This window comes from Engystomops pustulosus, chromosome 9 (assembly GCF_040894005.1).
Source record: "Engystomops pustulosus chromosome 9, aEngPut4.maternal, whole genome shotgun sequence".
Classification (NCBI taxonomy): Eukaryota; Metazoa; Chordata; class Amphibia; order Anura; family Leptodactylidae; genus Engystomops; species Engystomops pustulosus.
In genome coordinates, this window is record NC_092419.1 from 25213437 (window position 1) to 25229661 (window position 16225).

A 16225-nucleotide genomic window follows, 5' to 3' on the forward strand; every position below is an offset into this window, starting at 1 on the left:
TGCCCAAATAACATTATATGGGCTGCCATATTTGGGAATTGGAAATAAAATGAACTGAGCTACAATTTTGATGGCCTCATGACACCCTTAGAATAGGGCATTAATTTCAGAGTGTTGCAGGAGGACTCATCACCCCCACCAACCATCTATTTGAAGTAACAATGGGCTGATACAGTTGTAGCACCTCTTCATCATTCACACTTGGTGTAGTAGCTACTCCGCAGTGTTATTATGCTTTATACAATTCAAGTAACTATCTCTTATCTTTGTCCTAGCGGTGAGATATTACTTGCAGTCCAATTTATACAATACACTTATTACATAAGAACTGAGTTGATGTGGGTCTAAAATCTTTTCTAGGAAAAGAAATTTATCAATGACCATAAACCAGACTATGATAGAAGGCTTTGTACTTAGAGGGTTCTCTGATGTTCCTGAACTACAAGAACTCATATTTCTTCTGGTTCTTCTCATTTACGTTCTGTCTCTTGGTGGTAATATGACTATACTACTCCTGGTCTGCCTTGATGTCCACCTGCACACCCCCATGTACTTCTTCTTATCCAATTTATCTGTGATAGACATCTCCAGCTCCACCACAACTCTACACAGGATTTTCATTATCTCTACAACCTACAACCACATGATCTCTACCTCGGCCTGTCTGGCCCAGTTGTATATTTTCCCTACTTTAACTAGTAATGAGTTTTCCATTTTGGCCGCTATGAGTTATGATCGCTATGTAGCCATCTGTAGGCCTCTACATTATCACTCCATCATGGGTCAGAGACTCTGTTGTCTCCTGGCATCAGTCAGCTGGGCTTTTGGGTTCATCGAGATGGTTCCTACCGTTGTGTTCATTTCAAGGTTCACTTGTTACATTTCCAAGGAAATTGATCATTATTTTTGTGATATTTTACCCATCCGGGACATCACATGCAGTGACACTTCACTTTTGGACTTTTACATTCTAATTTTTGGCAATATTAACATATTTTTATTACTTTCTTTGACTGTAACTCCCTATGCGTTTATCTTCATTTGTATATTAAATATACGCTCTAGTGCTGGGAGACGTAAAGCCTTCTACACGTGTTCCTCGCACATCATGGTGGTTGTCATCTTCTATTCTTCTATTGTCTTACAATACATAGTGACAATTTCCGGACACAACACAGGATCCAACAAAATCTTCTCTCTGTTGAACACGGCCGTTGTCCCTATGCTGAACCCACTGATCTACAGCTTGAAGAATAAAGATGTAAAATCTGCTCTACACCGGAAACTTACATTTTGCAGAAGCAAATAACAATTTTTTAACTTAGGTTTTTAAGTTTTTCAAATTCTATTCTCAAAGCTGAGATAAAGAGGATGACGGTATATATAAAAATATATATATATATATATATATATATATAAATGTATTTATTAGATAAAGTAGGTTCTATTGTGCTGATTGTTGAGTGAAAAGAATACAGCATGGAAACCTATGGGGAATGGAGGGTAGACTGCCTGTTCACCTTCAATATTTTTTGTATCCATTTTTCTCTTCTATGGAAGAGGGTTATGGAAAAGTTATCAAGGAGTGAACTTGGCCTCAGTGGGAATCATTCTGATAAAACAGTTGATGTTTGCTGGACTCTGAAAGCCATTATCCAATATATATTATATATTATTAATATATTTTTAATGATATGGCTCCACCGGGTTCTATTGTTGAAAATCCCCACTTAGGTTTTATCCATACATTTACTTATTTAGATCTAGATTACTAATCTAAATTTAGATTTATTTACTTATGAACGACTTCTAAAATCTCCTCCAGGTCTAACCTGGCAGAGATTTGCCCCTCACCAGCAGAGTTTAAATCTGCATATACTTAAAGGCCAGAGCCAGTGGGGTGGGTATTAAGCCCTTAACGACTTGTCCCTTTTTTTTTTGCATTTCCATTTTTCACTCCCCACCATCAAAATCTATAACTTTTTTATTTTTACATGTAAAGAGCTCTGTGATGGTATTAAATATTCCATGCCGTGTACTGTGAAACGGGAAAAAATCCGGATCCAGTGAAATTGGGGAAAAAATGTGCATCCAAAATTACCTGTCTACTTTATTATTTGGGTCATTGCGATCAAATTTGGATAGATTTTATAATGTCTTCATACATTTACAAAAATTAAAACCTACTGTACAAAAAAAATTTCTTTGATTTTGTCATCTTCTGACACTAATAACTGTGCATACTTTAGGTGAACGGAGCTGTGGGTGGTGTAAGTTTTGGAACTTTTGATGACATTTTCAACGCTTCAATTTTTGGACTGTATTGCCTTTTGATCACTATTAATATATTTTTTAATATTTTTCAATATTAGAAAAAAGAATCAATTTTCGACTTTGCGTGCTATTTTCCGTTACATGGTTAAACGCAGTGGAAAACCGTTATTACTGTATATTTTAATATATCAGGATTTTTGGGACGCAGCGATACCTAATGTATTTATGATTTGAATTTATTTTTTTTACTACAGTATGACAGTATATGGGGATTTTCCTTCTCATTCATTACAATGTGTGAATCCTACATGGTAATGAATAGGTAAATCCAGACAGCCTTGGGTCATTGATGACATCACGGGGAGTGCCGGTCTTCACCAAGATGACGGCGCATCTTTTTGAAGCCGCTGTCGGGTTTTGCAGCAAAGACTTACAGGCTATGGAGAGGGCTCAGCACCCGCAGTTGACGCATGCTGTACTATTACGGCACACGCTGGGAAGGCTTTAAAGGGAACTTGCCATGTTTTAATTAAAAAACGTATAAAACTTAATGTAAAATAAAAACTTAGGTTTAAAAAAGCATTGCTCTTATCCCGAAATGGTTCCTTTCCGTGGCTGCAATGTTAAAAAAAATCAATTGGTAAACACATATCCAATTCAAAAGAGGTGAGTCCAATGATATTACTGTCCTGCTTATTAAATTTTATTTGCATTGCCCTGCCTCCTTATTCTTGATTGACAGGTCTCACTGTTAGGACATGCTGCTTTATGGAACTAGTGCTTAGGGACGGTCTACCAATATTCAACTACAGACATATACAGCTCCATTTACTTATTATTTGAGGTAGTAAATACTATGTCAAATCTTTTACATGGTTCCTTGTTGGAACTTTGAGACAGAGCTCTGTCACATCATTGAGCGTTTAATGTCATGTGACGAGAATGATGTCACCTATGGTCCTTTACCCAGTAACATTTGCTTTACCCAGTAACATTAACATCGTCCCCATGTATGTATCTGATTACATTAAATTACAGCAACCTCCATGGATGATGGGGAGGAGCAGAAGTCCATGGAGGTTGCTGTGATTTCATGTGATCAGATACATACATGGGGTAGATGTTAATGTTACTTGGTAAATGAGCTTAAATTATATCACTTTGGTCACATGATATGAAGTGCTGAATGGTTAGGAGGCATATGGCATATGGAGGAGTAGATGGGAGGGGCTGGGGCTACCCACGGGGAGAAGTAGATGGAAGGGGCTGGGGCTACCCAGTTGTTATTAGTACAATGATGCAGAATCCTCATGGAATTCTCAATAACTGTTGAGAATCCTCAACACTTATTGACATGATACCATTTTTTACCTTGCATTGGTTTTTGCTACACCTTTTTGAACAGATTCTATGGATTCATTATAAAATCAGTGGGAAACTTTATGGTGGGACCTGCCATTGGTGTGCTGGTTTAATAGTTTAAAAAAAGCAAAAAAACCATAAAATAAAAATCACCCCCCTTTTGTATAGAACTAAAATAAAAATAAAATCAGTAACATGTTAGGTATCGCAACGTCATAAAATGTCAGATGTATCAACAGTAGGGCAAAATAAAGACAATTTTTTTTTTTTTGTACAAAAGGTTAATTTTTTTTAGAAATAATAAAACCTATATAAATTTAGTATCCCCCATGATCCTTCCTAACCAAGGAATAAAGTAGAGGTGTCGTTTTGAATGCACAGTGAAAGCCATAAAAGCTGTTTGGATTTATATATGGATTTTAAAGATGGGTGGTGAAAAATGGAAATGCAAAAAAAAACTAAAATGGTTTGGTCCTATATAGGAGTGATAGAGGGGTTTCAAATAAAAGTTCTGCCATAACTTACATATTTATTGCTAAGAACACCAAGAATATGGAAAAATGTAGATGTAGCTTCACTGATTCCAATGGAGTTAATTTTTTTTAGCCCCCAATATTCCCAAGCAATTAATATTCTGAATGAGATCTCTTCTGTCTGGTGGGCGGTACCAGGATTTCTGCAGCAGCCCAGAAGCAGCCACCTAACAGTCTATTTAGCAAATTGGGCGACAAAAATAACATTTTGCTCAAAAAATGAAAAGGGCTGGAAAAAAGAAATTCCAACTGCCCCCGGATCAGTGAAGTGACTCCTCACTGTGCTGTGTATGTAGAGGTGTCACCATGTGTTGCTGCTTTCCGGAAAGGATGGTAAGGCGTGGTGCACCCCAATGGAAAATCAGCCCAGAGAATCAGGGTCTGTAGTAAACAGTTCCCTACTTTACTGAAGTAATTCAGGTACAAAGCAATACAAGCAAATCAAAGGGATGGATTCTCCAATCTCCTCCCCGACAGAAGAAGTATTCTACACTGCAAAAAGACCTGGGCTAGCTGTCCCGCTCTTTCACGGAAGACTGGTACCCTGGACAAAGGCTACTAGCACAGGGTCAATGGCAGACTATCCCCGTCTCAGCTAGTTCTTCTGGTTGTTTAGGTAGACTGGCAGTCTTCTCCTCCAAGCTCTACACCCTAACTGCAAGACTCTTGGGACTGGAACTGTTCTTTTTATATACCTTATTTTTTATTATAACAAAATGAGAAACTCCTCTCCTGTAGACTTATATTGAGTTGCCATAATAGCCTATGGCAGAAAGTTTCTAAAGTGGTAAACAACTTTCCAGACAGCAACTGTCATTCTAAAGGTCGGGTTATCTGCTTTATGTTTTTCTCCTGCAAAACAATTTCTTCTATTGCTGTGAAAATTACTAGCTTTTCTTTAGTTAAAGATACACTGTCAGAAATGTCTCCCAGTGTTCATTAACCCTTTCTACAGGTCTATATAGATACAGTACTAATAAACTGAACATCTATAACTAAACACTATAGATTAAAAGGTCCTCTTCAAGGGCCATGGATCTGTAGGATAGAGAATATTCTGAACAGAAATGTGTATTCTCTGTTGTGTACAGATATTATTAGATCTGTTGTTATTGTCTAGGCTCCTCAAGATTTCATCCCACAGCTCAAGAAGATGTATAAAGCTGCCGTATGTGACAGCTCCGTGTTACACCAGGGTGTTCTTGTGTACATTGCCTACTAGTATTTGTTATGCTTAGATTTATCTTCTACTTTGGTGTTTCTTGTATAGCATAAGGTAACTGACTACATGTGTTTGTCCTGTAATTGTGTAATGTGCTCACATCATGTTCTTGCTCAGTAGAACCTCCTTAGGTTATATTAACACTACAGCACATTTTTCTATTATACCATAATCTGAAAACCTTATCATTTTTAGATGCTCTGTAACTGGTTTGGGACCAGGGTAGTTAGCATTTTCTGGCACAAACATCGTCTCTTTTTTACTTTTTGACCAAGAAGATTTTTCAGTGTTTTTTTATTTGGCGGTGGGGGGGGGGGGGAATACGGGATTCTTCTTTTATAATTTAGTTTTTTTGTTTTATCAAAGTTGATAAAATAGCAAAAAAAAATCTGTTTTCTACATTTCTTTTCTGACGGTAATACAGTGTTACCCTAAAACAAATTTTTAGAAAAGTGTTTGTCATTTTATGCTACAAATCCTAATACAGTGGTGGCGAACCTATGGCACGGGTGCCAGAGGTGGCACTCAAAGCCCTTTCTGTGGGCACCCAGACCTTCACACCAACAGAGAGTTTGCCAGACAGGACTCAAAGCTTCCTCCTGTGGTCCAAGACCACATGCCATGCTCAGCGCCATTTTAAAGCAACATCCTTGGCTGTCAGTACTACAGGAGGAGCGGGAAGGTGTGGATAAAGATGGATTGTCGTTGGAGCTCCTGCTCTGGGTCCTCTGATTCTTCCTCTTCAGGGGACCCTGGATGGAAGCTACAATCCAAATTTCCCCATTATCTTTCTATTGTATTGGTGAACTCAGGACGCCAATACAATTGAAACCTGTGATACAGCTGTGATAAATAAGTTACTACTTAAATTGTCATGTTGGCACTGTGTGACGTATAAATGTTGTAGTTTGGGCACTCTGTCTCCAAAAGGTTTGCCATCACTGTCCTAATACATCTATTTTAAGGGAACTTGATGTCACATACCCCTTTCGGGGTATATTTTTTAGTGTATTTTTTACCTGTTTATTTACGTTTTCAGTTTTAATTTCTGTCCTTTGAGTCCCTAATTTAATTTAATTTTTTACATTTACATTTTCCACTACTAGACCTCATGCACACAACCATAAATGGCAGCAGTGAGCTAGTCATAAAATCAGTCTCTATCTCATGACCGCCATTGACTTCACTTATGCCGGACCACACCATGTCTGACCACAGAGTGGAGGATTATAAATATTCCCTCTCAATGGATTTCTTGAGAGCTCCGGACTAGTTATCAGCCAGTCCACATCATCTGAGGTCTTCAGAGACTGGCACCCTAGCCACTCAGGTACCAGGGGAATCCGGCTGCCCCCCACACCAAAAGGTCAAACCGTGGTGGGAGGACTTTGAACTGACACAGGATTTATTGGTGAGACAGACCCTAATCATCCCTGACATAATGGGGCACATTTACTTACCCGGTCCATTCGCGACCCAGCGGCGGGTTCTCCGACTCCGATTCGTGTCTTCCGGCGATTCACTAAGGTAGTGTGCCCGTTTTCCACCAGGTGTCGCTGCTGCGCTGAAGTCCATCGGAGTTCACTGAAGTTCACCAAGCTAGCCTGGGTGCAGGTAAGTGCGTGTACAAGCGACACATTTTTTTAAAAAATACGGCGGTTTTTCCGAATCCGCCGGATTTTCCGACGGCCACGCCCCCCGATTTTCATTGCGTGCATGCTGGCGCTGATGCGCCACAATCAGATCGCGTGCGCCAAAAACCTGGGCCAATTCAGGGAATATTGCCACAAAACGGTAATATTCGGGTAACCCGACGGAAAAACGCGATTCGGGCCCTTAGTAAATGACCCCCAATGTTGCAAATCCAAATAGATTGAGTCCTTTGGTCTTGAATTATAGACCCTTCACCAAGGGGGTTTGTTCATGGTAGCGCGTCGTTGTACAACACAAAAGTAGTCTCCGAGCCTGTGTGGGAGCTCTGGTTGACAATGTGCTACTTGTTGTAGGCACCATGTAGACACTTTTTGTACATCCATCCTTTTTCCCATCCTTTTGTATTGATAATTTCCAATAAAGGTTATATTCTAATATCCCAACAAGTTCACATATCTAATGTTCTAAATGGTATTATTTTATGAACCATAAAGTCAGACTTATTTTGGGGCACAGAAATATTATTAGATAACTTTTAGAAAATATTTTAAGGGAATGTAAAAAAAAGTACATCTATGATTATTTCACTGGTGTTTTACTTTTTTATCTGTATAATAAGAATTTTTATTTTGTATATATTTTTATATATATAAAAGTTTTAATGTTTTTTAATATAGCTATGAAACACTTATAAGGTGGGTGGCAGGATTTATCACAACTTTGTCGGGTTGCATGTCTATAACTGGTCTAAGGTGACACAATTATGGATATGTGACTTTTTTGGCACAAAAACACATGCATCAGACCAGTAAAAGTTGTGATAACCCCCCTCAAATCCCCTTTTCAAATCATTATAATCTACTATCATAACACTGACCCTCAGGCCTCAGATATTTTATTAATTGCATGTGCAGTAGCTCCAGCCTCGAAGCCGTGGCCTCACACCCGCAGGCCTGCGGATGCGCAGAACGCCAGGTATCTGAACGAGGGCGCGCAGCTACGAGGAGCTGTGCGCCGAAGATGCAATGGTAGGCGGAGAAAAGCCGCTTTAAAAAATCTCCCGATTCAAGTTTTCTTAAAGATAGCCGGGACGTGAGGATTAGCCCAAAAAAGGGCTATCCTCATGTCCCATTCCTCCACCTACCACCCGATCTACCCTTATAGGTAGAATCGTGGTGGTAGGTTCCCTTTAAAGTACCTTGGGGCTGGTACAGGTGAAGAACGTTTTCATTGTTCAGTGTGCATGCTGTAGTAGCAAGTAGCTTTAGCTCAAAGCCATAAGAAGTAACAAAAACTGTATGTACGATGCCATAAAAGTCGCAGTCCAATCTAAATATTACCCTTATTACATAAGATCTGAGTGTATGTGTATTTAATCCTTCATAGGGAAACAACTCTTTAATGACTTTCATAAACCAGACTATGATAGAAGGCTTTCAACTTAGAGGGGTCTCAGATGTCCCTGAACTACAAGAACTCATATTTCTTCTGGTTCTTCTCATTTACGTTCTCTCTCTTGGTGGAAATATGACAATTCTTCTCCTGGTCTGCCTTGACGTCCACCTGCACACCCCCATGTACTTCTTCCTGTCCAACTTGTCTGTGATAGACATCTCCAGCTCCACCACAACACTTCCGGGGATTTTCATAATGATTACAACTCAAAACCACATGATCTCTACCTCGGCCTGTCTGGCCCAGTTGTATATTTTCTCTACTTTAGCTAGTAATGAGTTTTCCATTTTGGCCGCCATGAGTTATGATCGCTATGTAGCCATCTGTAGGCCTCTACATTATCACTCTATCATGGGTCGGAGACTCTGTTGTCTCCTGGCATCAGTCAGCTGGGCTTTTGGGTTCATCGAGATGGTTCCTACAGTTGTGTTCATTTCAAGGTTCACCTGTTACATTTCCAAGGAAATTGATCATTATTTTTGTGACATTCTACCCATCCGGGACATCACATGCAGTGACATGTCACTTGTAGACTTGTACATTCTAATTTTTGGCAATATGAACGTATTTATATAACTTTTTTTGACTCTAACTCCCTATGCGTTTATCTTTATTTGTATATTAAATATACGCTCTAGTTCTGGGAGACGTAAAGCCTTCTACACGTGTTCCTCACACATCATGGTGGTTGTCATCTTCTATTCTTCTCTGGTTTTACAATATATAGTGACAATTTCTGGAAACAACACAGGATCCAACAAAATCTTCTCTCTGTTGAACACGGCCGTTGTCCCCATGCTGAACCCACTGATCTACAGCTTGAAAAATAAAGATGTAAAATCTGCTCTACACCGAAAAGCAAATTACAATGTTTTTACAGGCGGTCCCCTACTTAAGGACACCCGACTTACAGATGACCCATAGTTACATACAGACCCATGTGCCCCCTGTGACCTCGGGTGACCTCTCTGGATGTTTTACTAAAGTCCCAGGCTGCAATGATCAGCTGTAAGGTGTCTGTAATGAAGTTTTATTGATAATCCTTGGTCCATTTACAGCAAAAAATTTTGAAACTCCGATTGTCACTGGGGCAAATAATCTACAATTATAAAATATACAGTTTCGACTGACATACAAATTCACTCAAGTACTGCCTGTACTTATTTTTTAAGTTTTTAAATTCTATTCTCGAAGCTGAGATAAAGATGATGAAGGATTTTTTACAAGATAATCTTGTGATTGTAGCAGATAAGGCTAAGTTCTGTAGGTTCTGTTGTGGCTTTTCAATGTTTACAGTGGAGAGAATAGCGAAGCCACTAAAGTAATTTTTCCTGCAGTGAACAATGCAAGCATGACAGAAGCTTCCACAGATGGAAACCTATGGGGAATGGAAGGTGGACAGAAGACCCGACGTTCACCTTCAATATTTTTCATATCTTTTTTGCTGCTCTATGGAAGAGGGTTCTGGAAAAACTATTATAAATGTGAACTGGGCCAAGTGGGAATCATTACGATAAAACTGTTGATATTTGGTGGACCCTAGATGACATAATCTGCTTCTGTTTCTGTAACTGCCTGGATGTTACTACTCTATATCCTCTATATCCTTAATCTTATACTGTTCATAAAGTCATTTAATGATGAACTTCAGCCGTGCTCTTAAAACCCATCTATTTAGGAAAGTTGATTACATTCCCTAACTGCATGAAACTCTCCACTCTGACTACTGTCCAGAACAGAACTCCCATACAGCGTGGATGGTACCCCTGGTTGGCCCTCCTCCTGGAATCATGCCCTGAGGCCTAATCTCCTCCGCCCAACAACACCACCACAGCCCGCACTGGACACCCCCCATAGTACTTCACTTTAGAGTCACCGGGGGAAAGTGACTCCCCACAGAAGATGGAGGGGGCACTGTTAGTCTGTGGTGATGGAACAGTCGCCAGGTCCAATGTCACGTGCATGCCTGGGATGCGCCACAGACATTGGTGCAGCACATGGACACAGGTCGGTGCCACCGTGTCACCCCTAGTCACAAAGCCGGCAGTAGATATATGGGGGTAGAGAGTGGCAAGGAAGGATAGGGAGAGAGCACTAATAGAGTGACACCTTTTTAGGAGTAGTATCGGTGTATAGGAAGAAATGTGCTCACCGTGTGCGGTTGTGCTGAGGGTAGGCACAACGCTACGTTCAGGTTTCGCGAAAATTTTTTTGCAGGTGCTGCCTTCAGATAGAAATCTCCTGTCAGTCGTTTGCCAAACGATACAGGAGATGTACAGAGTATTTAGAGAGGGTGGTCTGATCGAATGGCGCACTCTGGGAGGTTAGTCAAAGGATTTTTATTGACGGTCTACAAGTCACAACGCGTTTCGGGGTGCAAGGACTCCTTTATCAAGTGAAAAAGACTTACCCAGCGCCATCTTCAAACAAATCTGAAAGTGACGGCTTCAAAAATGTTTTGCCGCCAACGAGTCACGTGATCTCCTGAGGTGGCTCGACCAGTGGCGCAGCAGATATATGACACTGTCAGTGACTTACATTACCTGCAAATCCTCCGATGCAGTGGTCCCCAATCTTTTATGTATCCAGGGATCGGAGCCAGTAAACCCCTTTCCATAGTCCCTGAAAACAATTGGTCTCCCCACAAATACCACATATCTAACCCCAACCCATGTAATGTGCCATTTTCAGCAGCCCACAGTATAAAATGCCCCCTTTCCTAAAGCTGCCCCCCTTTTCTGTAACCCCTCCTGATAGTGCTGCTTTTTTCTGTTGTCTACCTATATAAGAAAAGGGCTACAAAAAAGGGGACACTATAATACCCCTTTTTCTATAGCCTCCCACATCTTTTCACTATGAGGGGAAAACTATTTCATGCTGTAAATAAGTAAAAGCCGAGACACCAAATTCTAGCACAAAAAATAGGAAAAGTTATTGACTCCAGTATAAGCCCTAGGGTAGGAAATGCAGCCACTACTCTAATAAAATGTCTAGCAACAGCCACACCTCACTAATAAAATATGTCCACAGTAGTGCACCCCTTTAATGAAATGTTCACAGCAGAGCCCCCTTTAAATAAAGGTCCACAGCAGAGTCCCCCCTTTCACAAAAATATCCACAGTAAAGTTCTTCTTTAGATAAATGTCCACAGCAGAGCCCCCATTTACAAAAATGTCCACAGCAGGTCCCCGTTTACAGAAATGTCCACAGCAGAGTCCCCATTTACAAAAATGTCCACAGCAGAGCCCCCATTTCCAGAAATGTCCACAGCAGGTCCCCGTTTACAGAAATGTCCACAGCAGAGCCCTTCCCCCCCCCCCCTGCTTAACAGTAATGCCCACAGCAGGCCACCATTTCCACAAATGTACACAGCAGGGCCCCCCTTAACAGTAATGTCTACAGCAGAGCCCCCATTTACAGAAATGTCCACAGCACGACCACCCCTTTACAGAAATCTCCACAGCAGAACTTCCTGCACCCCTCCCCCATGTAAAATGTATACATCAGAGCCCCTTTTAAAAAAAAAAATTCCCTCTAGCTGTCTTCTCTTGCTGCCCATGCGCATACACTATGATGTCACGTTGCCTCAATACCACCTATGCACGTGGGCAGGAAGAGAAGACGCCGTAGGTAAGTATAGCATTTTTTTCTAAGATAAAGATAGCTGCTCGTCATATGGGGCTCGGGTTTGGGTGAACGTGTGCCCCTCGGAAGCCAAAGGTCCTCCCATACCACCTATATAAAGGTCCGCCATTGTATTTATAAATATATATACTTTGGGGGGTTATACCATGCCTTCTATGCCAGTTTTCTGGCAGATAGAGCATGTATATAGCCCCATTTCAACCAGTTTCTTTGAATTCCACCCCGCATTCCTCCCAGACACTGGGAGCTAAGACTACTCCCCGCCCCAGTAGCCTCTGCAGTTAATTTACATATTACTAAAATAAAGTTTTCAACTGCAAAGGCTACTGGGGCGTGTACTATCCTGGCCAGGCACTGGGAGCTAAGGCTACTCCCCGCCCCAGTAGCCTTTGCAGTTAATTTAAATATTACAAAAATAAAGTTTTTAACAGGTTAGGTTCCAGGATTATTAGATTACAGATTAGGGGGGGATCTACCATAAAATCTTCTTATGATAGTAGCTTCCTCATGGTAGATTTACAGATTTCTAGAAAGAAGAATATTCTGAACAGAAATGTGTATTCTCTGCTGTGTACAGATATTATTAGATCTGTTGTTATTGTCTAGGCCCCTCAAGATTTCATCCCACAGCTCAGGAAGATGTATAAAGCTGCCGTATGTGACAGCTCCGCGTTACACCAGGGTGTTCCTGTGTACATTGCCTATTAGTATTAGTTTTGCTTAGATTTATCTTCTACTTTGGTGTTTCTTGTATAGCATAAGGTAAATGACTTCATATTTTTCTCCTGTAATTGTGTAATGTGCTCACATCATGTCCGTGCTCAGTAGAACCTCCTTAGGTCATGTTCACACTGCATCACATCTATGTCATTTTTCTTTTATGCCACAATACAAGAGCTTGGCCATTTTAGATGCTCCATAACCGGTTAAGGACCGGGATAATTAGAGTCTTCTTGACCAGACTTTGGCTCTCACGTCTTCATGTTTTGGACTACCAACAACATTTTGGCAGTGTCTTTTTTTTTTTGGAGGGGGGTGAGGGTGGATACAGGATTCTCACTTAATAGCAAACAGTCCGATTGTGGAGCAGCACAGCGAGTATAATGGATCTAGTCCAATAGTGGGTGCACGCCTCCAAAAAAACCAATCCACCAGTTTGTAAGGTCAGATATCCAAAAAAAAATGTGATGAGGCAGCACTCCGGTAAGTATAAAGGTGATCTTTATTCACCCATGGCAAAATAAGGTGCAACGTTTCAGCTCATCCATAGAGCTTAATGCTTGATAATGGCTCTATGGCCATTTTGGGCTTAAAAGTTGATAAAATAGTAATAATATATATATACAGTGGGGCATATATACTAAGTACCTTGCACCAGTTTTCTGCTGATCTTTTATGTGCAAACTCCTTATATTTGAGAGATGTCTGTGCCACATATGTCACATGAAACCATTTTGTGTCATAGCTGCACTATTCTTCACAAGACACAAATTCTGTCAATGAAAGGGGACAGTGCGCCACATTTTGCATGCAAGGTCCTACAGAAATATGTTGCACGCCCCTTGGTAAAGGTGCAGGGGGCGCCCTGAAATTCTGAATCTGGTGCTTCCTGTACTCTATATAGGTAACTGCACATAGTACACACTGCACTGTTCTTAGTAAATATTCTGTAAGCTCTTGTGTCACCTTCTCATCCTCATAGACTGTAAGCTCTTGTGTCACCTTCTCATCCTCATAGACTGTAAGCTCTTGTGTCACTCCCTCATCTTTATAGACTGTAAGCTCTTGTGTCACCTTCTCATCTTCATAGACTGTAAGCTCTTGTGTCACCCCTCATCCTCATAGACTGTAAGCTCTTGTGTCACACCCTCATCCTCATAGACTGTAAGCTCTTGTGTAACCTTCTCATCCTCATAGATTGTAGGCTCTTGTGTCACTCCCTCATCCTCATAGACTGTAAGCTCTTGTGTAACCTCCTCATCCTCATAGACTGTAAGCTCTTGTGTCACTCCCTCATCCTCATAGACTGTAAGCTCTTGTGTCACTCCCTCATCCTCATAGACTGTAAGCTCTTGTGTCACTCCCTCATCCTCATAGACTGTAAGCTCTTGTGTCACTCCCTCATCCTCATAGACTGTAAACTCTTGTGTCCCCCTTTATCCTCATAGACTGTAAGCTCTTGTGTAACCCCCCTTATCCTCATAGACTGTAAGCTCTTGTGTCACCCCCTCATCCTCATAGACTGTAAACTCTTGTGTCCCCCCCTCATCCTCATAGACTGTAAGCTCTTGTGTCACTCCCTCATCCTCATAGACTGTAAACTCTTGTGTCACCACCTCATCCTCATAGACTGTAAGCTCTTGTGCCACCCCCTCATCCTCATAGACTGTAAGCTCTTGTGTCACTCCCTCATCCTCATAGACTGTAAGCTCTTGTGTCACCCCCTCATCCTCATAGACTGTAAGCTCTTGTGTCACTCCCTCATCTTCATCCCTCCTAACTCCTCTCCCTTCTATTTAATTTGCCCCCTATCATGACCACAGTGGTCTAATAGGATTTCCCTTATAATCTTTTCTTTTGTCGTCCACCCTAGTATCAAACCTGGTCTCAGAAATGTCTTCCTCTACACAGGACACGTCCATGGGCCTCTCTAGATTCCTTTAGAGCCTGTTTTTGATGTATTATCCTATATCAGTGATGGCGAACCTTTTAGCGGCCGAGTGCCCAAACTGCAACCCAAAACCCTGCTTATTTATTGCGAGGTGCCAAACAAAAATTAAAGCAGTGACTTACTGCTCCCTGTTCAACAAGTTTCAATCATATTGGCCTTCTGAGGACAAGATGGAAAATTTGCATCATTTTAGCTTCTTTCCATTTCCCCCTGTACACAGAGAATCATGGGGCCAGCAGGAGGTCCTCCAAAAATAATTCGACCCTGTCTAATTCTACTTCCTACAGTCCCAAGTAGTGAAGTAAGTATCAAAATATGACTGAAAGCAGCATCTTTTAAGTTGCTTGGAACTGCAGGAAGATTCTTTGAGTCCTGTCTGGAGTGCTGGGGCGATGGCCCATGGTGCCCACAAAAAGTGCTCACCCGTGCCATAGGTTCGCCACCACTGTCCTATATCATTGGTATTATTCATATATCATATTATGTTAATGTCTATACAAAAATGCTCAATAAAAAAAAGTTCGATCTATAGACACAAAAAATGTGATTTTCAACACAACATTTTATTTATTATTATTTTAAAGTATGTATAGACTTCTGGAAAACATTTTGAAAGCACTTAAGGGAAATCTGAGAAATTTGACATAATGGGGCAGATTTACTTACCCGGTCCTGTTGTGATCCCTGAGGTGCGTTCTCCGACGCAATTCTTCAAGATCGTGCGTCCATTTTCCTGCATGTGTCGCTTCCCCGCTCAGGTCCCCCGGAGTTCACTTTTTTCTTCCCACTGCATGTGAGTGCATTGTCTTGCGACACAATTTGAATTGTAAATCCCGCGCTTCCGAATCAGTCGGGTTGTCCGTTGGCCATTCCCCCAATTTGTGTTGCATGCAAAATCCGATCACGTTTGCCAAAAACCCCACCTAAATGCGCCTAAAAATCCCACCTATCGGAAATAGTCGGGAAACCCGACGAAAATGCGCCGTGCGGACCCTTAGTAAAGGTGCTCCATTTTCTTAACACTGGGCAGTTAAGGAGAAGTGTTATCAGTGTCACATCATTGTGGTCCGGCACTCAGTACTGGTTTCTGATGGTCACCTTCAGAACAGGAAATATGGTTCATGTGATTGATGCCTTCCCCAGATCAACTACACTGAACTGAGCTCCGTTCATCATCCTCACAGCGCTGAACACAGCTGGTCCTCCTGGAATCGCAGTGACCACGTGGACCATTTTTCTTGGACTGAATATGGATATATTCCGAAACCAGTTCTAGGATTAGTCTGTACCGGATTTCAAGTAAAGGCCAATAAAAGTAACAACGCCATATCAAAATAGGTCTATTGACATTGAGGAAACTAGCTTGAATATTTTGAGGTGAGTTGATATGTGTCTGTACACTGCTATAGG

The 16225-nt window shown here is 41.2% G+C and overlaps 1 protein-coding gene across 1 annotated transcript; it reads left to right on the forward strand.

The window, feature by feature from the left end:
* Positions 1-376: 376 nt before the first annotated feature.
* On the forward strand, positions 377-1309 carry LOC140076419 (olfactory receptor 2AP1-like). Its single transcript, XM_072122949.1, has one exon. It carries the CDS (start codon positions 377-379, stop codon positions 1307-1309), a length of 933 nt encoding a protein of 310 aa, XP_071979050.1.
* The last annotated feature ends 14916 nt before the right edge of the window (positions 1310-16225 follow it).

Coding starts and splice junctions, on each gene's coding strand:
- LOC140076419 (XM_072122949.1), top strand. CDS start 377: ATGACCATAAACCAGACTATGATAGAAGGCTTTGTACTTAGAGGGTTC.